The 23,763-nt window shown below is 36.6% G+C and overlaps 1 protein-coding gene across 1 annotated transcript; it reads left to right on the top strand.

Moving 5' to 3' along the window:
* YTHDF3 (YTH N6-methyladenosine RNA binding protein 3) lies at window positions 1-20,548 on the top strand. The gene is made up of 5 exons (XM_042780766.1): window positions 1-24; window positions 518-542; window positions 6,441-6,526; window positions 15,708-17,306; window positions 20,537-20,548. The coding sequence occupies exons 1-5, from the start codon at window positions 1-3 to the stop codon at window positions 20,546-20,548; spliced, it is 1,746 nt and encodes a 581-aa protein (XP_042636700.1).
* The last annotated feature ends 3,215 nt before the right edge of the window (window positions 20,549-23,763 follow it).

Genomic DNA, 23,763 nt, shown 5'->3' with positions numbered 1-23,763 from the left:
ATGTCAGCCACTAGCGTGGATCAGGTGAGGGAGAAGAGGCTCCGGGCTCGGCAGAGGCCCGAGCTCCGGCGCTCCACTCTGGTGTGGGGCTGCGGCTTCTCTCCGTCGCCGCCGCTGCCGGCCCCATAACGGTGCCCGGGGCGCTAGTTGCTGCGGTCACGCCACCCGGGCCGGGACTTGCGTCTTGTCCTGGAGCCTGCGGCCGAGGCGGGAGGGCAGGCGCAGTGTCGCGGTGGAGTAGGGGGGAAGGATTGCTACTCGGGGCCTTAGGACGCATCTCGAGGGCGGGAGATGTGGCGCTGGGACCAAGCGAGATGGAGGAGACTGTTCCGAGTGTGGGTAGGAGGCTTAAAGGCAGAGAGTGGTTGGGAAATTGGTGGCAGTGGAGGATGGGATGGATTTTACTCCTACGCGGGTTGTTGAAAATAACTTGTCTTTGATAGTGTCTTTGATTAACACACTTTCCCTTTTTTCTCTTTTTTTCCTCTTGTTTACCATACCTTTCGTCTTGCTATAGAGACCTAAGGGGCAAGGAAATAAAGGTGAGCTTGGATTTTTTTTTCCCCCCGAGTGTTGGTTTGATGTTACATTTAAACTATGTGGGGTTTTTGTTGTCTTTGCTCCGGTTTTTTTTTTTTTTGAAATGTAGGATTAAAGTAGAGAAACGTCAGTCTTCATGGCAAAGGCAGCCAGATATTACCCAAACTTTGAAGCTTTGAAGCTACTTTTAAGGTGGTACGAGAAACAGCTTTCTTAGTTGTGTTTCAATTAAGAAGGTATTATTGTGAATGTAGTGGTATTTTTCTGATTTTTCAGTTTACTATGTAACTTCAGCCACAACAATTTTTATCAATGTAGGCGAATACGTTCATAAAGTGGACACACTGTTTTGATATCTGTGGTTTACATGGAACCTGCAGCCCAAATAGTAATATATGTAACGTTAATAAAAATTGCTATGCTGTTGATCACTGATTCTGTTGAAGTCAGTCGCAGTGAGGCAACATGTGAGAAATCAAAACTGCAGGCATATCATCTTGCTGTATAATCCAGATTGCAAGGTGTGACTCAATCTGGTATTTTAAAAGGACTGAGAAGGAAATAAATGGTGTGGTTTCTGCCAGGATTGTATGATTTACTCTTAAAGCTCCTTTGAAAGCAAAGCATTTGAAAAAATTAGTATAATTTTTGTTTATTAATATGGAACAGTGTGGTCAGCTGACTGAAACATGACATTAATCATGTGACATGAGTAAGTATAGAACAATAACTGCTTTCCTGGGACAGTGCCAATTAAATAACAGTACTGTGAATTATATAATGTTTTTGTAATAGGGTGTGAAATTACACTAAAGACAATGCTTCCTGTTTTTGTTTTAGTAGCAAAGTTTTACTTAGAAAATAAGATCTGCAGTAGCCCTTGAGATGTAAGTTCAATGACTTACTGGTATTCTAAATTCTTTGGGGTTTATTTTCATTGTAAATTTGGCTAGGTTAGAATTTGTCAGGTATGCTGTATGTTCTTCTAGAAATTAGGTTCTGTAAATTAATTTTTTGGTGTGTTGTACAATTTATTTAAGAATTTATACATACCAGATGTATGGCTTTGTATTAGATAACATAAAAATATTGTTTTGTTCTGATTAAAATATTTTCTTGTTGTCTGTAAACATTTGGAAAATTAAAATTTTAGAATTTTAAGTTTTATTTTTAGAATTTTCTGTGTGGTAAGCATAAACCTCAGAATTGGATATTGTTGATTGATTTAAAATGTTTTTTTAAACTGTATCTGCAAATTTAAGAAGAAAGATTCATTAATTTCTTTTTTGCTAGTCTGCCATTAGGAAGTATATAGGCGTGGAGATGTGTGAATTTTGTGGTCATTGTTGCCTAGCATAAATTATTTTATCCTAGATCTTTGGGGAGGTGGCACTTTGCAAGGCTATTTGAAATGCTAAGTGTTTTGTGTTACCTGCTTTGAGGTAAGTAAGCAAGTTCTATGAAGTACTTAATAACTTGTTTGAGAAAGCAAAATAAACCATCTACAACATTGTAAGCCGGAACTATATTACTGTACACTTGATTTAGGACATAGTCATTTCACTTAAGTATGTCCCCATGATATAAATTATCTGTAAACTACATTACATCTTGACTATTTATAAATAAATATTTTTTGATTATTTTAAAAGTTTCAGTCCATCAGTATCACCTCTGATAGGTGTTTTTAGACACACAGAGTATTATTTGGGTAGTTCTTTACTCCAAGAAATTTTATTTTTTTCCCCTTATTGTTCAGTTCATAATTTCATCCATGGATAGAATGATGGACTGGGATTCCCAGGAGACCTGAGTTCTAATACTGCCTGTGGCTACTGACTTGCCAAGTGAGCTTGAATACATTTCACCTTTTGGTCAGAATTTCCCCTTTATAAAATAAAAGTAGTAATTCTAACCAAAAATCCCATTGTATGTTATGAGGATCGTTGTAATTACAATCAGTATCATCCACTATTTTAGTAGCCATTATATTTGCTGGAGTTCTCTTCACCTCCTTTACCTCATGTATTTTTAAAGTGCACTAAAAGTCCATTGACCTAGTCATGGCAGGAGGGAAAAACTCTTCTTGTTTAAATTGCCTAAAAGTAAATAATGGATGCTACAAGTGCCCAGATAAACATATACATAATCTGTATTTTATGCCTCTGCAGGGAGAATTACAAGGCAAAGTCACCACCAGTAAATTAATACAAGTAGCTGTATATGTGTTTGAAGAGAACTATTCTGACATAGCTAACTTGGTTTTCAAGCTAGCAAATTGTTTTATAATTACTCTCTTTTATAAGCAGAAGGCAGTGGTGTTTTCCTTGAACTGTAGCCTCATTGTACTAACAATTCAAGTAGTAAACTTGAATTCAGAACTTAAAACCTTTATGAAAAATACTTGTCCCTGAAAGTTGGTATCAGTTAAATTTTTGAAAGAATAGTTTTTTTTTTTCAGTTGGCTTAATATAATTTTAGAGATGCTGTGTCTTTTTTATTTTTACTGAATTATTTTCATTTGTCAATAATAGCCCAGCACCTGGCTTCTTTAGTATCTTTGATTTTCTGCTGAGGGTTTTTCTGTATATCCTTAATGACTTAAATGCACTAAAGGAGCTATAATTTGAAAGGAATTCTATATGAATCTCTTTGGAAAGCAAATTCTTTTGTAATCATAATATGCTAGATTTCCTTGGTTGTAAGTTTGAATTCTTTTTTTAATTTATAGATTGTCCCTCTGTTAAATACCAACTCTTTTTATTATTCTTGGCAAGGTTGATACTAAAGGATAGTAGAGAGTTAAAAATAATCTTTTATCTCTTGATGCTTGATTTAATATTGACTTTATGTCAGTTTTACTCATTTATTAAGAAGTAAAAGCTTTGCTTGCTGGGATAAAGGTGTATTATTCCTTTCCCTGAGGGCACCATTTTCCCTGTAGTCTCAGTCCTTGTTACCTACATTCTCTGATCCCTTAACTTTATAAATAGGCAACTGTATGGAAAAGAATACCTTTTCTCTTTTCCTTCCCCTTCCAACATAGGAGTATGTGCATCCCTTTGTACAATTGCAAATTAAAAGAATTAGCTTGAATTTGGCTATGTTTTAATGTTTCAGAAAAGTAGTGGAAACTGCCTTGTATTTCGGCAATATTCTGTTGTATCCTCTTGCCACTCCCCAACTCCAGAAATGATTTCAGAGCACATTACTGTCATTATTTTAGGGTTCATTTTATTATTAATCCTCAGAGCATTCCTATAAGGAGATAGAGGGTATATGGTATTGTCGCTGTTTTTGTAGGTGGGAAAACATGATGCACAGATCTGTTGACTTTCCTAACTTGATGTAGTCAGGACCAGAGCAAAGAATCACCTGGCTCCTAAGGCCCATGTTCTATCTTGATTTGACTCTGCTTCATAGAGCAGAGGAAACAGGCGAAGGATCATGTAAGTCATCTGTTCTTTTTTCCCTGAAGATCTTTTACAGACTATGGAACTGGCTTGGATTTCATTACTATTTAATGGCTTTCAGTCTCCAAGATACTAGATCGTCTTTAAGTAATGTTCAAAAACTAAAGTCTATGACAGTTGAATTGATTAAAGGTATGCTTCTGAAACTCAAGGGTTAGCATTTTATTTGGATTCTAATTTAATGCAAATTGCTTGTCAGTGTGTGTGAAATACTTTTAATATATTTTTTCCCTAGATTGACTTATTCCTTGAATAATATTTTAGGACTTTTTTTTTTTTTTTTGACATTTATGCATCATTTAAAAATGATGGGGGACTATTTGCGTAATGTATAAGAATATTGAGTGGTTCTCAGTCTCAGCTTTTTAGAAGAGAGAGGATAGGACAGGAGGAATAGAGTAAGAATAACAGCATAACATACTCAATTGAATTTTTTAAGTAGTACTTTTGGACTAGAGTAGCAATATGTATTAGGTTTCTGAGAGTCTAATGAATGCAAGAGATAGTTGGGATTTTGAAATGGTTCACTTACAAATACTGACCAATAGGTACTAGTGTAATAGTGACGATTTTTAAGAGGTAGACCATGTATAATTACTTTTGATAAAGGGTATTAAACCCAGTGGTAAAGGACAAGAGCTATGTCAGAAGCCCATGGTTGGAAATGATTAGCCCAGCCTTATAATGACACCAGAAGTAACCTAAGCTCCCTTCCTCTTTGTTTTTGTTTCTGGTGATTATTGTGTAGTTAAACTCTAAGGAGCACATTTAGCTTAAGCTTGCAGCAGTCTTTATCAAATGTTGTTGCTGTTATGTGCCGTGGAGTCATAGCAACCCCTCCTTGGGTTTCTGAGGCAGTATCACTATGGAGGTAGATTGCCCAACCTTCCTTCTGAGGAGTGGCTGGTGGGTTTGAACCATCAGCCTTCTGGTTAGTAGTCAAGTGCCTTAGGCACTGTGATACAATTGAAGTATTCCAGGGAAGCCAGGATCAAGTTGACCTTCAGGTTGTTCTTGTGGCCTTTGAGAGGCAATGTGGTATCATAAGAGATCCACTTTGAAGACATCACAGGGTAGCATCATTTCTTTGACAATCATTGCTACTCGATGGATGACAGAAGTGCATGATTTCACATATCTTGCTCCTATGACAGCTCATAAAATTACATTTTATGTGATCAAAATGCACTGGTAAAATTAGGAATAATGGTTATGATATAGAGGAACACCAGTTTAGACTTACTGTTTACCAGCTTAATTTATAATACTTTATGATACAGTATTTTACAGCAATAAATCTTCAGGTATTCGTTTATTTTTGTTTCTAAAAGAGTGTTTCTATAAGAATTAGTTGAGCCACCCATCATAAACTTTCAATTATTTTCATCTCATGTGTTTCAAAAGTTGTATAGAATAGTGTGTTTATATAGATAGTACTGTCACATTTTTAGCCTAATAAAGCATCTGTATTTTTATTGTCCTAAGGTCATTTCTAGTCCAATTTGGATCTTGTAATTTTTTGTAATAATTCTCAGCAAGATTGAATACTGTCATTTAATCCTGAGATGAGATGAAGTATAGGTAGTATTTATTATCTCCTTGAGCAGAAAAGATCACCCAGCCTCTAGAGTAGTAGACTTGGGGTTCAAACCTAGGACCCTCTTACTGGAGTCTATGCTCAAAAGTACTCTGAGACACAGTAGCCAGAGAATAGTAACTTTATACACCAATTTTAGAAATGATCTCTTAACAAATTTGGTGTTACAAATTATGCTCTTACTGGTTTTGTCATGTTGCAGGAGTTATCTTTGATGTCTTAATTTTATTTGTACTTCCATATGAAAATCTTTGTAGTTTTGGGGCTTAGTAGTATTAAGGCCCTTATTACCTAGATTTTTTTGTAATTACAAGTTATTTATTCATTGTGACATTATTTTAAATGAACTAGCCACTTTCTTAACTGGAGACATCTATTACAACTTCGACTACCAAAATAGATAAATTATTTTGTTCTTTATTATCTTGATTGAATTAAATCATAAAGAGATTTAAACAAAGGTGGCAAACATTCAGAAATCAGTTTGTATTTTAGATTTAAATACAGCCTTTCTTTCAATGCTTTCATAAAATTTTACTTACTGCAATGTTGAAGTTGGGGTATTTGTTTTATGTTTTTGGTAATGGCAAATATATACACATATAGCTTGTATTTATGTAATCTTAGGTTTGTGTCTCATAAGATTTGTAAGTTTTTTGTGGCACACATTTGTATCCAGAATAAAGTTTATCCAGAAGAGGATTTTTAAGTGAAAAGAACTCAGGGTAACTTTTTCTGAGTTGGTTTGGAAAATAATTGAAAATGTTAGGTTGTGCTGTGAGCTTCATACTAGTTAACTACAACACGTCTAACACACTCACGTTTTTTAGTTTCAGTACAAAACGGTTCGATTCATCAGAAAGATGCTGTAAATGATGATGATTTTGAGCCATACTTAAGTAACCAGACAAATCAGGTAAGTTTCCTTATAGTCTCATATTTTAGGAAGTTAAATGTTTATTGATATTCAGTGATTTCGCAAATATTTTCATTGCACGAGACTAACCACAGCATTAGCAGTTGCAAGTTTATGGTGGAAGAGAGTTCTCCCTTGGACATTATAAAGATGTGAAGGTGAAATTATCTCCTTATATATTACTTATTTTCTTGAAATATTGAGAGAATTTAATCTTTTAATGTCACTGTCATGTTTTCATAGCTGAAACAGATTAGAATTTTTAATTAACATTAGGGGCGGGGCTAGTTTGTGCTTGAAATTTTTAGGTAATTGTGGTGTGTTTTCTTCTTTAAGGCATTCCAATTTTAATTTTGTTGAGAATTATTGAAAGTTTTACTCTAACTTGGTAACGTTAGGGAATAGAATTAAAGATTTTATAAACATTTGGTTTAATATGGTGAACATGGAGAATGTCATCAGATTGAATAACCGGTAGCTTTCAACATTTTTGTGTTTGAATTTTGTCACAGTGATGTAATCTTGTGATTTGTATACAGGAGTAAATTAGATTTAATCATTGGGAAACAATTGATGGTCTTTGATATCTTATAGTGTTATCCATTTTTGCTTGTTAATAAAAATATGTCAATACTAGAAATAAATTTTAGAAGTAAATTTTCTTTTTTAACCTGTTTCTTTAGAGAGAGTTTTCTGGAATGAAAGTGCTCTTGTTTTGCTAAAATAATAACATGAAAAAAAAAACTTGACATTTTTGCATGTAGGTTTTTAGAACTATAAAAGAACAAGGGACCAAATATTACTGTACCATGGCAGAGAAAATTTGAAACAAGTAATCCTCGATTTGTATACCCTAGAATTGTTCTTAGAACTATAGAAAGGTGTGGTTGTGTACAGCCTGACCTATCTCTTGGTCATTTCTCCTTAACCACTGCCTCCTATCTACTGAACTACAGTCCTAAGATACGCTGGGAGGGAATTAATAAACGGGAAAGAATAGAAATTGGATTGCAATCTATAAAAGTTTGATTATCCTTACAAGAATGAAAAAGTCATTTGATACTTATAAAATCTAATTTTATTATCTTAGTTACAGAATTCACCTTTTCACTTAAACGTTGTGCGAGATTATGGGAAGATCATTTGTTGTGAAATTTAAAGCAATTTTTAAAAGAAGTATACTTTTATTGTATTTATGCCTAACAGTAAACTCAGTTAATATCCCTTATGGCAGTATTTCTCAACTTCTTTTTGAGGAATTCGGTTATTGTGTGGTATAGTGGATATTTCCTTAAAAGGGCTTTGATAAGTTGATCAGATAAGTTTGGGAAATTTATTTGGTGCAAACAGTTGAGCTGGTTTCTTTATTATTTGGTATCAGTTTATATATTATGAAGTAAATTTCTGAGAGAATATGGTATGAAGCTCCTCCAGCTTATTTCTTCAAACTCTGTTTTCAAGGAGTTTTAGTGGACTCTCAAACACAGTTTGGCAGTTGCTAGCTGAGAGAATCCTCTTATTTGTTTTACTTGGTAACAGATATTTTATACTTTTTCATTATTTGTCACAGGGTCTTAGGAGGGTTTTTGACATTATACCAAGATGCTTCAGGCACTGCTAGGGGAGGTCGGGGAGAATGCCCTCAGTCCTTCTGTGCTGGAACCAAAGTTGCGCTCTGCTTTTTAGCTGTTTCATATGTTTGAATTTTGCATATGATTTTAAGATTTCATTTATAAAGCCTTTTTTTAAAATAGAATATATATATATATATTCTATTTTAAAAATATAATATATATATATTTATGTATGTGTGTATATACACACACATATTTGTCTTAGTGAACCCAAATGATTTTTAAATGGTAATCATAAAAGTTGCCTTATATTGGGGAAAAAACGGCTGTAAATACCTGTTTTAATGTGATATTTAAATGGAAGAGTCTTATATTTTATATTAATTAAATCATTATTTTAACTCGTGATACTTGGGTCAACATATTCATGTGGTATTTAAAGAAATTCTTTAACGTTTGGGTCCTGTAAGGCAGTATTTTACCTCTGTCCTTTACAATGCTAAAGTTAACTAGATGGTTATAGGTTTTCAGCAGTTGTCTTTCTATAGTACTAAAAATAATTATACATGAGGGTATATACGTATTTACTTTTTAAAGAATACTAACATTGATTATTGAGAGCTGAGTTTATTGGAGGAAAAAAAATCAGGAATTATGGGGAATTTTTAAGGTAAGTTATATAAGAATAAGAAGTCAAGTTACTTGTATTTATCAGCACTGCTTATTACCTAGCTAAAGTAGAGATTAAAAGAAACTTGGCCTGTTAAATAGTACTGTGATAGTGCTCATTAGTAAGAACTGGATTTATTGGTAAAATACTTCGAGTAATAATAGGCAGGTTTTTATTGGTATTGTTAAAGATGCCAGATAATTTGTATGTAAAAATTGGAGGAATAAATCAGAAAACTGAAGATTGAGCTTGTGTTCTTGTTTATTTGGGAAAATAAATATTTATATATCCACATTTATCAAAAAAGGGGTATGAAGAGCTAAGAAAATATAACAACATTTTGAATTTTGTTCTTTCCTGTCCCTGCTGTCAGTGCCCTTTAGTTCAGGTTTTCATTATCTTTGCCTGTTGCAAAGATTTCCTAACTGGTTATTTTATATTGACCCTCAGCCATCTTCATAAAACTCAAATCTGATTGTGACTGTGGCTTGTTAGAGCATTATCACCACTTTGCGGTAGGGATGCATTTATTACATGAGTGCCCTTAAAACAGCTCTGCCCCCCTTTATTTTTTATCAGCTTTCCCCATGAAATTTATCCAGGGACATAACCTTAAAATTTTCTGAAAATGTAGATATGTTCTGAATATTTTCTTCCATGATCTAAATATTTATGTATATGTTTTACACACATAAATGTCTCTTCCTCTATGAAGTCTTCTGATTTCCTGGTTATTTGCTCCCTCTTCTTTGTATTAGTGTTTACTTTGCTTTGTTTTTACTTTGATTATTGCAACTATGGCCGTGTGGGGTAAATATGCCTTCCCTCCTAGATAAGTACTCTGGATCAGAGACCTGGTTGTCTTTTTTGTCCCAAATAACTAGCACAGTACTTGGCATATAGTAAGCAATTATTAATATATACTGAGTGAGTGGATTTGGTTATCTAGTTTAGGAAATGAAGAATTACGATTGATGAAATATTCAGAATGAGTGTTATAACACATTTTTTCTTTAGCCAGCCTTATGATTAAATGTGTACAGGTGATACTTTTTTAAAAGTACAATATTAGAAGAAAATACTTGAAAACATTAAAACTTTTGAACATCATACACATTTTGTTGTTAATTCAGAAGTCCATGATTTTGAAGTACTTTGGGTTCTTAGTAGGAGCCTGGTGATTCAGTGTTTAGTGTTCTGCTACTAACCAAAGGGTCAGTGGTTTGATTCCACTTGTAACTCTCCAAGAGAAAGATGTAGCAATCTGCTTCGATAAAGATTTACAGGCTTGGAAAAGCTATAGGGAAGTTCTGCTCTGTCTTATAAGATTGCTGTGAGTCAGAATCGATTCGACGTAAATGGGTTTGGTTTTTGCGTTCTTAATGGAAAGCAGTTTTCATCTTTCTTTATGCAGAATTACTGGCTACTGTTGAAAAATAGTGCCTTAAACACTTCTACTGAACTTTTTAAAACAGTAGAAACGTATATTAAGTTGTTACAGCTGAAAGATAGTCAGTTACAGTTTAGTTGTATTAAAAATGTCCTCAGGTCAGAATAGTAGTGAGAACTTTTCCTTACTGCTCAACTTACTAATCTTTTTCATATTTTATTATTCAAATTAAAAAAAGAAAAATAAAAACTTTAGGTGAAAGGCTTAGCCCTTATACTTTGATACAGTGCTTTGCAATTAGCTAAGTTTTTTTTTCTTTTTAATCTCCCGATTGAGTAGAGCAACAGGTATTACCCCATTTTATCAATGAAGAAACAGGTTCAGAGAAATTCAGTGATCTGATGAAATCACTGACATAGAAAGTAGGAGAGACAAATTATGCCCGTGTCCTTGAGGCTACTACATCACCCCTTGACTTTATCCTCTTAAAATTCTGGCTAGGTTTAAAATTACACCAAGTGCATGATGATTCATTTCCATGTTAAAAAGACTAGTTATGTTACTAATATAACTATAATTTGTTGAATATTAAATGTATCCTAGTCACTGTATCTTTATTTATAGGTGAGAAAGCAATTCAGAGTATAAGTTATTTGGCCCCCTTCACATACCTAATAAGTACCTCAACTTGGAATGGAACCTAGATACCTTATGGCTTCACTTGAGCACTATCTTAGATGGCTTCTCCAGATTGTTTCTAAATTTATGCTGTGGGTGAAGAGTCTTTGAATCTTGTCTCACAAGCACATTTAATTATATCCAGGGATCATTGTATCATTTTTCATTTTTATGCATTACTGTTAACTTTTGCCCCTCTAATTAATTTTTTCAGTTAAGGGGAACATAGCAAACATTTCACATCACTTTGTGTAGAGTAACAGCATATCTTTAAAGAATGTAGTAAAATTTCATTATTGTAAACCAATTACTGAATTATGAATAGACTATTTCAGAAAGAGTATTTGGAAGTAAATTGTTAATAAGTTCATTACATCTATCCTTTCAGTCAGGTTTGAAGAAAAGGTAAAAAAGTTTTGAGTTACTTTCTATCAAGTGGAAATTTTGTTCTTTTAATTACCAAGGTATATTTCTCTTGTTGATAGTCCACTTAGCTACTAACTAAAAATTTATCTCAAATTTACTGATAAATACTTCAAAACATTTCTAATTAAAATTGAAGCTGTCCTACTTCATGACTTGATCAGATCCTAGTTTTAAAGTATAAAAAACTTCCTACGACTCTTTTCCTACTAGAACTAAACCGCAAGCTTTTCGTAGAGCTAGGGAAAAATAATAATGTTCAGCTAAAACTACTGAAAGAATTGGAAAATAAACAGCAATTTTTTTTTAAACTTTTATTGTGGTGAAAATACACATTCCAGGACATTGACCACCATAACAACTTCCACAATTAAAGCTCAGGGATATTGATGACATTTCTCATGTTATGCCACCATTGACACTATCCTTTTTGAAAATACTCCACCACACTTATCATAAGCAGTTGGTTTTTTTGTTTTGGATAAACGGCATGCCACTTATACAATATAGTCAAGGATTCTAATCTGTTACAAGTTGCTGTTGCACCCCCTACATGTATCAGAATAGACCTGTGTTCCATAGAGTTTTGATTGGCTGATTTTTTGAAATAGGTCTTCAGGCCTTTTGTCCATAGTGCCACTGAGTGAATTCTACCAGTCTTTTTGTTAGCAGCTGAGCACATTAACCATTTGTACCACTCAGGGACTTGATAGTAAGTAGTAGGATGTTGAACATCTCTGTCGTCAGATTGGGGCAGCAAGACATCTCTATTAGCCAAAGCTGAGTTACTGACTGAGTAATGTGTAATTGTAACTAATGGAGCACTTTTTTTTTTTTTTTCAGTTTATTAGGAATAATAGCCATTGGAGCACCTTTTAATTGTTTGAACTATTATGGTTTAAACTATAGTTTTGACAATAACTAATTTAGGGGGAACTAGTTAATGGCTTTTATAGAATAATTATAAAGATAGCTAATAAATCCTACCATACTGAAGATTTGTGTCATCCGAGCCTGAGAGGTTAAAGAATTGGCAAAAACTTTGTTCCCTACTATTCTAGTAGAATAGATTTAGGGACTGTTTTCGTTCTAGGAATTGGCCAAGATTAGGTAATGAGTTAAACTCAGACCCACCCACTGCCATCCAGTTGATTTCAGATTCATGGTGACTCTGTAGGACAGAGTAGAACTGCCGCATAGGGTTTCCAAGGTTGGAAATGTTTGCAAAAGCAGATTACTTTATCTTTCTCTTGCGGAGTATCTTGTGGGTTGGAACCACCTACTTTTTGGTTACCAGCCAAATACTTGCCATAACCACTGTACCACCAGAGCTCCTTATGAATTAAACCAGGCATTGATAAATCTTTTTATTTGACCTTTGAGCTAGCAGCTTGTTAAAAAATTGTAAAAACCTGTACAAAACAAATACAGAAGAGACTATGACAGATCAAATATGGCCCACAAAGCCTAAAATAATCATTCTCTAGTCCTTTAATTAGGAGCTCTGGTAGCATAGTGCCTAAGGCATTTGACTGTTAACCAGAAGCCTGGTGGTTCAAACCCACCAGCCACTCCTTGGAAGGAAGGTTGGGCAATCTTCCTTAGTGATACTTCCTTGGAAGCCCAAGGAGGAGGGGTCGCTATGAATCCAGTCCAACTCCAGGACACATAACAACAACAACAATCCTTTAATTAGGAGCTCTAATAGCATAGTGTCTAAGGCACTTGACTGCTAACCAGAAGGCTGGCGGTTCAAACCACCAGCCATTCCTTGGAAGGAAGGTTGGACAATGTACTTCTGTGGTGATGCTGCCTCGGAAACCCAAGGAGGGGTTGCTATGAGTCGAGTCCAACTCCACAGCACATAAACAAGAACATTCCTTTAATTTGCCAACTTGTGAATTCAACTATGGCTGTAAACAAAGTAGGAACTTGTACTATTGTTCAGAATTGAGCATCTGTAATGGTAAAGTAAAACACGCCACAAATTTTTAGTATAATTTTACAAATAAGTTATTATGAAGAATGAACTTAAAAACTTTCTACCTGGTCTCCTTTTCCTATTCCACATTCAGGCAAGGACTTACTGAGGCTGGATATCAGTGCCAACATTCAAAATTAAAAACAGATACTCGTTACCTCCGTATTCAGCCTTTCTCTTACTCTTCCCACATTTGTAGTTTAGTCACTTACTGTAGATTTTCTCTTCTGATGAGTACCTTATAGTAGTGCTTTCTTAACAGTATAAATTTTGGTTAAAATACATATTAAAATTACAAGAGGAAAGAAAAAAAATTCAAAAAAATCTTTTAATTTTATATATTTATACTGGCTGAAGTTTCTTTTCATTACGTTTCTTTAGTTTTACATCCTTTTGACTCTGAGTTTTATATCATAAGGCTACTGAAGTTTACTTTTGTTTGTCCAGCATTTATTCTTTGAAAATCGTTGTTCAGACTTCTCTTTGTTGTTGTGTGCCCTTGAGTCAATTGCAGTCTGGTGACGCAGCAGGACAGTGTAGGTCTGACCCATAGGGTTTCCTACGTTGTACTCTCTTAGGCAGCAGATTGCCCATAGTGTAGCTGGTGGATTAAACGGCAAGCTTTTTTGTTAGCAGCTGAGTGATTAACCATTGCAACAACAGCACTCTTCTCTTTGTAGTTGGTTTTAAATACAGCAGTCAGTATTTCCAATGTTGATGTCTATGATGAGACCACTATTACAGTTGTTAATTCCTTTCCTGCTATTATTACGAACAGTCTTTAAATATATTTTCAAATATAGTTTATAATTATCCAGTTAGTTGAATATGTTCAACTAAGTTACTTAATAGTAACACATCTGAGTTTTCAGGTGTGAATAAAGTAAAATACATGTATTAGTAAGTGTACTTGAAAAATCATTTTTTTTTTTTTTCTTAAAGTGGTAATAAGTCATAGAATTTTTGTTGTTGTTAAGTCCCAGCTGAGTAGAATATCCAGTAAAACTTTAGCAGCTTTTTAGGTGTTTTAGGAATCATCTCAGAAGACAAGATACTAGATTATCTTGGTCAGTTTTAACAATTGCAAGGTCACAAGTGACTTACTACTAATAATAAAACATCTCAATTTTCAGTGATAAGCTTTTGAAAAATAATTTGTATCATTTACTTTTTTGAATGGGAAAGCAGGTGCAGAGTAGTCCCAAGAGTGTTAACAGCACAGCAGTGGGTTAAGAACTTTGCTCCAGGGAATTTAGAATAAGAGTGTCTATTTAATGATGTTGGCCCTTGCAAGAAAATGCTAGCTGTTCTGACTGAAAAATCTGAGACAAAACTCAATGCCATCTAGTCGATGCCAACTCAGAGTGACCCGCTTTGGGTTACTTTACGGAAGTAGAGTGCCCAGTCTTCCATCTGCAGAGTGGCTGGTGGTTTGAACTGACAGTCTTTTGGTCAGCAGTCAGATGCCTTAGGTACTACATCACCAGAGCTAATCTGTACAGCTTGCTTAAGTATAAATTCTAAAGCTCTCTCAAAGGCTTTAAAATCATGCTTAAACCAAGGATTGAATAAATACCTGTTACCAGATACATACTTGGCATAAGACCGATTTTTAAAAGAAATCCTTAAAATGTTTTATTTTTTATATTTAGCCCTATTAATAAATTTGAGTTTTTAAAATATATGTATAGATAAATTTTGGTGTCTGGATTTTTCATAGTTTACTGAATAACCATTTAATATTATTTTTGATCAGATTTGATCTAGTTGCAGTGATTCTGATCAGGAAGGTGTAATAAGTTTGTTGTGTAATGTGAAAAATAAGAAAAGTACACAAAAAAGGGGCATCGGTTAATGCCTCTAGTAGGAAAATGTAGGAAGGGTTTTATTTTGTTTTTCAAAATGAACAAGCAAAATGTAAATGAATTTGGATCATGGTATAAGCATAATTTTTTTGGACCTGTTTTTTTTTTAACTCTCACAATGTGAGCTTCTGCATTTTGTCGTCTTCTTTATGAAAGTACAGTATTTAGTAGTTGGACTGATTCAATCATAGATAACTAGTAATTCTTATATTTGGCAGTTTCTAGGTTTTATTGTTGAATGTTAATTTTTAAATACAATAGTATAAAGACACAGCTGACTGTGAATGTTAAATCTGTACCTGTAAAGTCTATAAATCTGCTTTTTATAGAAATGACAGTTACTTTTAAATGTTTCCAGAGGAGCTGGCTCTCAAAACAGAAATCATTCTCTCCCAGTCCCCCCCAGAAAGTAATTTTGTAACAAATATTTGAAAGTATGAGTGCTAAGATTATTGCTAAGATTAGATTTGAAATTTCAATTTTATCTAGAAGAGGTGATCTTTTTTATTTATTTAAAATTACTTGGTTTTAATCTTTCAGGTGGCTTTTTTTCCAATTGTGGGGACGTTTCACTACTGATTGCAATCTTTTGTTTTCCAGAGTAACAGCTATCCACCAATGTCAGATCCATACATGCCTAGTTACTATGCTCCATCCATTGGATTTCCATATTCTCTTGGTGAAGCAGCATGGTCGACGGCTGGAGACCAACCTATGCCATATCTGACAACCTATGGACAAATGAGTAATGGAGAACACCATTATATAACAGATGGCGTATTTAGTCAACCTGGGGCATTAGGAAATACCCCTCCATTTCTTGGTCAACATGGATTTAACTTTTTTCCTGGTAATGCTGATTTCTCTACATGGGGGACAAGTGGATCTCAGGGACAATCAACACAAAGTTCTGCTTATAGTAGCAGTTATGGCTATCCACCTAGTTCTCTTGGGAGAGCTATTACTGATGGGCAGGCTGGATTTGGCAATGATACTTTGAGTAAGGTGCCTGGCATTAGCAGTATTGAGCAAGGCATGACTGGACTGAAAATTGGTGGTGACCTGACAGCTGCAGTGACCAAAACTGTAGGTACAGCCTTGAGCAGCACTGGTATGACTAGCATTGCAACCAATAGTGTGCCCCCAGTTAGCAGTGCAGCACCTAAACCAACCTCTTGGGCTGCTATTGCCAGAAAGCCTGCCAAACCTCAACCGAAACTTAAACCCAAGGGCAATGTGGGAATTGGGGGTTCTGCTGTACCACCACCTCCTATAAAACACAACATGAATATTGGAACTTGGGATGAAAAGGGGTCAGTGGTCAAAGCTCCACCAACCCAACCAGTTCTGCCTCCTCAAACTATAATCCAGCAGCCTCAGCCATTAATTCAACCACCACCATTGGTGCAAAGCCAACTGCCTCAACAGCAGCCTCAGCCACCACAACCACAGCAGCAACAAGGACCTCAGCCACAGGCCCAGCCCCACCAAGTGCAGCCCCAACAACAGCAGCTGCAAAATCGCTGGGTAGCTCCTCGTAACAGGGGAGCAGGCTTCAATCAGAGCAATGGAGCAGGCAGTGAAAACTTTGGTTTAGGTGTTGTTCCTGTCAGTGCTTCACCTTCTAGTGTAGAAGTGCATCCTGTGCTGGAAAAGCTAAAGGCCATAAACAACTATAATCCCAAAGACTTTGATTGGAACCTGAAGAACGGACGTGTGTTTATAATCAAAAGCTATTCTGAAGATGATATACATCGTTCCATTAAGTACTCTATCTGGTGTAGTACTGAGCATGGTAATAAGCGTTTGGATGCAGCTTACCGTTCCCTGAATGGGAAAGGCCCACTCTATTTACTCTTCAGTGTGAATGGTAGTGGACATTTTTGTGGAGTGGCTGAGATGAAGTCTGTTGTGGACTATAATGCATATGCTGGTGTGTGGTCTCAGGATAAGTGGAAGGGCAAATTTGAAGTTAAATGGATCTTTGTCAAAGATGTTCCCAATAACCAATTACGGCATATTCGTTTAGAAAATAATGACAACAAACCAGTTACCAATTCAAGGGACACTCAAGAGGTACCCCTAGAAAAAGCTAAGCAAGTGCTTAAAATAATTGCTACTTTCAAGCATACCACCTCAATCTTCGATGACTTTGCACATTATGAAAAGCGTCAAGAAGAGGAGGAAGCCATGCGTAGGGTAAGAGTATAGTGATTTTTGTCTGTAGGGTCTTTTTACAGGGGCTGGGGTCATGGATAGGTATTTTTAAATACTTGGAGTTTAAGAACTTTACTCGGCAGGAAACCAACCAGTTAGTTAAAGGAACAACTACAAAATCCCTTGGAGGTCTTTGTGCCCCTTCTGAGTCTTTCCTTCCTTCTCAGCAGTAAACCCTAGTCTAAATTTGTTTCCTGCCTATTCATACCACTCAGGAGATTGAGGTCATGGAGTCTTGCTAGGAGTCTTATTGTTGAGTGCTTTCAAATCAATTTGTGAGGAATTGGTGCCATCCTCATTATCTTTGCCATGCTTGAACTCGTAGTTGTAGCCACTGTGTCAGTCCATCTCATTGAGAGTCTTTGTAGCATAGTGCCTAAGGCATTTGACTGCTAACCAGAAGGCTGGCGGTTCAAATCCACCAGCCACTCCTCGGAAGGAAGATGGGGCAATCTACTTCCGTAGTGATACTGCCTCGGAAACCCAAGGAGCAGTCGCTATGAGTCGGGTCCGACTCGACGGCGTATAACAACAAGAACTTTACCCAGCATTGATACACTTCTCCAGGGACTGGGCCCTTTTGATAGCATGAGCAAAGTATGAGAAATAGCCTGGCGATTCTCGCTTCTAAGAAGCATTCTGGCTGTACTTCTCTCAAGACAGATTTGATGGTTCTTTCAGCAGTCCATGGTACATTTCACCAACACCACAGTTCAAATGCCTCATTTTTTGGTCTGGTTTTCCTTATTCATTGTTCAGCTCTCACATAAATATGAGGCTGTTAAAAATACCATGACTTGGGTCTTTGTGTTCATCAAACCTGAATGAGTTCTACATTTTGAGCTAAGTGCACTTTTGTGGGAGGTTTTGGGTGGCATATACCATTAGCCACTCAGCTGATAACTGAAGAGTTAGTAGTTCATGTTGGTAAAAAGGCCTGGAGATTTATTTCTGAAAAATCAGCCATTGGAAACAGTGTGGACCACAGTTCTATTTGCTCAGTGTATTATGAGAAATAATTTTTCTTTTTTGGCCTAAAACTTTTGAAGCATTTTTGTAATTATACTTAAAATCCTTACTACAAAATATAATGAGGATGGACTTTAGGAAAGCAGGTTAGAGTTGAGAAGAACATTTGCAGATTTTGAGTTCTAATTTTATTTACCCTTTGTGTGCTTGGATTGTTCTGTCCAGAATTTGGTTTATAGTATCACCCACATCCAAAAAAACCAAACTCACTGCCATGGAGTCAGCCCTGACTCATAGAAACCCCTTCTTGGGTTTCTGAGGCAGTATCTCTACAGAAGTAGATTGCCCAGGTAAACTGGGGAGTGTTTTTCTTTTTTTTTTTAAGTTGTGATTTGAGTGAAAGTTTACAGAGCAGATTCACTTTCCATACAGCAGTTCACACACCCTTTGTCTCATAACATTGAGTACAATTTACCCCAGTACAACAGCTCCCCTGCCACTTCCTTGTGATAGTTACCTCTTCCCTATGTCCACCCCTCCATCCACTCCTGCCCCCTGAGCTATCTCCCTATGCATACACAGCCCTTCTGTTCTCCCATGATTGTTCCCTCCAAGGAGTTTATCTACCTCGGGTAAATGTTCAACTCATATGCCTGTCTTGTTTGGCTGGAAGCCACAGGTGTAGGTTCAATTCTAGACCTGAAGGGCAGCTAGGGGCCATAGTCTCAGTGGTTCCACCAGGCTCTATCAGACCAGCAAACTTGGTGCCCCCATTTTTTTCCCCAAATGATCTTTAATTTTGTTCTGCATTGTTCTCCTCTATCCAGGATCTCCTACAGAGATCCCCCTCTGAGTAGTTGACAGTGGTAGCTGGGCACCATCCAGTTCTTCTGGTCTCAATAGTCGTATAGGCTGAGGATCGCATGGTGTACGAGTAGCTTGGACTAATTGTTTCCACGAATCTTTGGTTTTCCTCATTCTTCTTTGCTCTGGACGAGGAGAGGCCCATCATTGCATCTAGATGGCTGCTTGCAAGCTTTTAAGATCCCAGTCGCTACTCGCCAAAGTAGGACGTGGAACAATGTTTTGTGTAGTATGTTATGCCAGTTGAGCTTGATGTCCACTGTGACTGTGGTCCTGAGCTCACAGGTTCAACTACTCGCTCCATCTGGGTAGGCAGTGTTTTCTGTATTAAACTATAAGAGAAAATTGGGAGACTGTAGTGAGGAGGAAAGGGAGAATGAATGTTGGAGTAGTCAACCAGCAGATTTTTCCATAAACAGTGCATTTAAACTTCTTTTCAAATGAAGCAGGAGTAAATTTAGAAGCTCTTCTAGCGAATCACCTTTGTTACATAGAAAGCTCCTGTGAAGAAAATTAAGATAAAGCTGGAATTTAGTTGTCTGTATAAAATGTTGGTGATACCACTGTTTGATTTCTCTGAGTGAACTTATCTCTTAGGGTTCTTGGTTCTGTACAGAAGGGGCCTGTTTTGTTCAATTTCCCTTAGTGGCAAATAAAGTTGAAATGATTCCCACTTTAATAGTTTTCAGAGCTTAAGATCTGTAAACATCACCTGGGGGTTTCTGGTGGCGTAGTGCATAAGGTATTTGACTGCTAACCAGAAGGCTGGTGGTTCAAACCCACCAGCCACTCCTTGAAAGGAAGGTTAGGCAGTCTACTTCCATAGTGATACCACCTCAGAAACCCAAAGGAGAGGTCGCTATGAGTCGGATGCAACTTGACGGCAGTGCATTTAAGTGCTAATACCTTATTCTGGCCATGGTACAGGAACAGCAGTTTAGATGGATATAGATTTCTTGGGTTACAGATTTTTCCAATCAAAATACTATATATGTTTTGCTTTATTGTTTTATAACATAGTCTGAATTTTCTTTCTTTGTAAATAGGCTATTATTTATCACAAAACTTTTTTTGGGGGTAATATGTGTATGAGGGCTGTGTACAGTATGTTTATTATTTCCCTTAGTTTTTAGTCTGCAAGCCTAGTTTATATTTTTTCTCTCCTCTAGGAACGTTACCAAATATGTTGAATCTTTGTCCTGCAGTGTCATGATTAACTTGTTTTATTCCTTCTGCATTTGGTGAAATTTTCAAAGACTTATTTCTGTGTCATTGATTTGTGTGAAGTTTTTTTTTTAAAGTACTGATAGTATTAGTTTGCATCTAGCTCCCCTTTACATTTGATTGTTTATTTAATCCAGCATTTTATTGTGTTTTAGGTGAAAGTTTAAGCAACAAATTGCTTTCTCATTCAATAGTTCACATAGCAATTTATTCCTGTACCTCATTGCCATCTATCTTTGCTTTTGGGCAGATGTTGCCCTTTGGTCTCTTTTTAGTTGATTGTTCTAAGGAGCACATTCTTCACAGATGTTATCGTTTATTTTATATATCACTCAGTTTATTTGGCTAGAAGGTGATCTGTAGGAGTGGTTTCAGTTTCAGGTTGAAAGGGTGTCTCAGGCAATAGTTTCTTGGGTTCCTCTAGTTTCCATCATACCAGTGTGTCTTATCTTTTTTTTTTCCACGACTTTTAGTTGTGTTCTACATTTTTCTTTCATTCTAATGGAAAACTTTTGCTGTGTCCCTAGTCAGAGCAGTCAGTAGTGGTAGCTGGATACTATCTAGTGTCAGGCTAGAGGAGGCTGTCATTGCTGTAGTCTATTAGTCTTTTGGGCTGATTTCTTCCTTGAGTCGTTGGTTTTCTTCACTCCCCTTTACTACAAATGGAAAGAGATTAATAGTTATATCTTTGATGGTCACTTGCAAGTTTTTAAGACTTCAGACGCTACTCCCAAACAAGGATATACAGAATATTGTGTGAATTGTTACTGTTGTGGTTAGGTGCCATTGAGTCAGTTCTGAATCATAGTGACCCTGTGTACAGTTATCCACAACTAATGCCTAAGGCATTTGACTGCTAACCAGAAGGCTGGCAGTTCAAACTCACCAGCCACTCGGAAGATTGGGCAATCTACTTTTGTAGAGATACCACCACAGGAACCCAAGGAGGGGTCTCTATGAGTTGAATTGACTTGACAGCAGTTAATTTGGCTTTTGGTTTATATCCATAAGGCATATGCATATACTCCCATATGCCCTCCCACCTTTATATAGCATACGTATCTGTCTATCTAGTCATTCACAGATTTTAGGTTGTTACTGCTGTTGCTGAATTGTAAATGTTGTAGACATTACTGTAGTTGTCCTTTATTCTCACATAACTCTTCACTGTCTTCATTTGCTTTGGTCAGGTTGTGCTGACTTGTGTATTGTGTACTATCTTTCCCTTCACTAAGATTAACAACCTGTCTACAATCTGTTAAGTGATTCTCTCCCTCTCACTGCCTTACCTGGTAACTGTCAGAGAATATTGGTTTTTGTGAATAAACTTTTTCTTAACTTTTTTTTTTTGTGATTTGGGTGAAAATTTACAGAGCAGATTCACTTTCCATACAGCAGTTCACATACTCTTTGTCTCGTGACATTGACCACAATTTACCACAATGCAACAGCTCCCCTCCCATTTCCTCCCGATAGTTACCTCTTCCCTGTGTCCATTCCTCCATGCACTCCTGCCCCCTGAACTCTCTGTGCATAAGCAGCCCTTCTTTCTCCCATGATTGTTCTCTTCAAGGAGTGTATCTACCTCAGGTAAATGTGTAACTTATATGCCTGTCTTTTGTTTGGCTGGGAGTCACAAGTGTGGGTTTAATTCCAGACCTGAAGGGCAGCTAGGGGCCATAGTCTCAGTGGTTCCACCAGGCTCTATCAGACCAGCAAACCTGGTCCCCTCCCACCCTTTTCTTTTTCCTCTAAGTAATTTTGAGTTTTGTTCCACATTGTTCTCCCTGTCTATCCAGGATCTCCTACATAGATCCCCTTCCAAGCGGTTGACAGTAGTAGCCAGGCACTATCTAGGTTTTCTGGTCTCATAGTCGTGTAGACTGCAGATCGGATGGTATACCAGTCGCCAGGCCTAATTGTTTCCATGAATTTTTGGTTTTCCTCATTCTTCTTGCTCTGGACTAAGGGAGACCCATCATTGCATCTAGATGGCATTGCAAGCTTTTAAGATCCCAGTCACTACTCATCAAAGTAGGAAGTGGAACAATGTTTTGTGTAGTATGTTACGCCAATTGAGCTTGATGTCCCCTGCGACTATGGTCCCGAGCCCACAGGTTCAACTACTCAGTCCCTCTGTGTAGCTGGCTGTGACCAAGCAGTGACTACAGCCTTGCCCCTTATCAGCTCTACTGTGCACCTGGGAATTCAGATCATACACATAAACCATTGTCTGCCAGCCCTATACATGTTCTTGGGTACACTCCCAGCTTCATAGACATACCTACTAGTTCAGCCTGTCCATCCATCTATCTACCCGTATAACCATGTTTGCCTTCACTGACAACGCAGTACTGTATGTGCAAAAGGGTTCATCTTTGTTGTCTGTACCTCCCATGTACCTCTCTACGTCTTTCTCTTCCTCAATGCTACCATATTGATCACCCTCATATTTGGTACATTTCTCTTCACCCAAATCAGTACTTGTCTCTATCTAACAATGTTCTCTCCCCTCCTCTCCCACCCGTCGTAACCAGCAAAGAAAATTTCCTTCCATAGATTAACCTTTCCTTGACTTTTATAATAACAGACTAATACAGTATTTGTCCTTTTGTGATTGACTTATTTAACTCAGCATAGTGTCCTCCAAGTTCATCTACATTATGCGGTGTTTTGCAGATTCAACATTATTCTTTAGTGTTGCATAGTATTCCATTGTGTGTATGTATCATAGTTTGGTTATCCATTCCTCAGTTGATGGACACCTAGGTGGTTTCCATTTTTTGGCTATTGTAAATAGTGCTGCGATGAACATGGGTGTTCATATGTCTATTCTTGTCATGGTTCTCACTTCTTTAGGATATATACTTAGGAACAGAATGTCTGGATCAAATGGTATTACTAATTCCAACTTTTGAAGAAATCGCCATACTGCTTTCCACAGTGGTTGTACCATTTTACAGTTCCACCAGCAGTGTATGAGCGTCCCAATCTCTCCACAACCTAGCCAGTATTTGTTATTTTCTGTCTTGTTGAACTTTGCTACCAGTACTGGAGCCAGATGGTATCTCATTGTTTTGATTTGCATCTCTCTAATAGCTAATGATCATGAGCATTTCTTCATGTTTGTTGGTTGCTTGAATGTCCTCCTTGGTGAAGTGTCTATTCATGTCTTCTGCCTATTTTTTAATTGGATTGTTTGTCTTTTTGTTATTGAGGTGTTGGAATTTTCTATAAATTCTAGAGATAAGTCCCTTGTCAGATATGTCACTACCAAATATTTTTTCTCAATCTGTAGATTCTCTTTTGACTCTTTTGGAGAAGTCTTTGGAAGCACATAAAAATTTAATTTTTAGAAGGTCCCAGTCTTCTGGTTTTTCTT

The sequence above is a fragment of the Orycteropus afer genome, unplaced genomic scaffold, assembly GCF_000298275.1.
Source record: "Orycteropus afer afer isolate SDZICR_OR568_19922 unplaced genomic scaffold, OryAfe1.0 scaffold00060, whole genome shotgun sequence".
NCBI classification, from domain to species: domain Eukaryota; kingdom Metazoa; phylum Chordata; class Mammalia; order Tubulidentata; family Orycteropodidae; genus Orycteropus; species Orycteropus afer.
The sequence above is the reverse complement of the archived record's forward strand: the minus strand, read 5'-3'. Positions and strand labels throughout refer to the sequence as shown.

Excerpts from the sequence above, each read along its gene's own strand:
- YTHDF3 (XM_042780766.1), top strand. The coding sequence starts at position 1 with ATGTCAGCCACTAGCGTGGATCAG. Across the intron at positions 25-517 it reads CAGCCACTAGCGTGGATCAG|AGACCTAAGGGGCAAGGAAA; the intron begins GTGAGGGAGAAG and ends GTCTTGCTATAG. Across the intron at positions 543-6,440 it reads TAAGGGGCAAGGAAATAAAG|TTTCAGTACAAAACGGTTCG; the intron begins GTGAGCTTGGAT and ends CACGTTTTTTAG.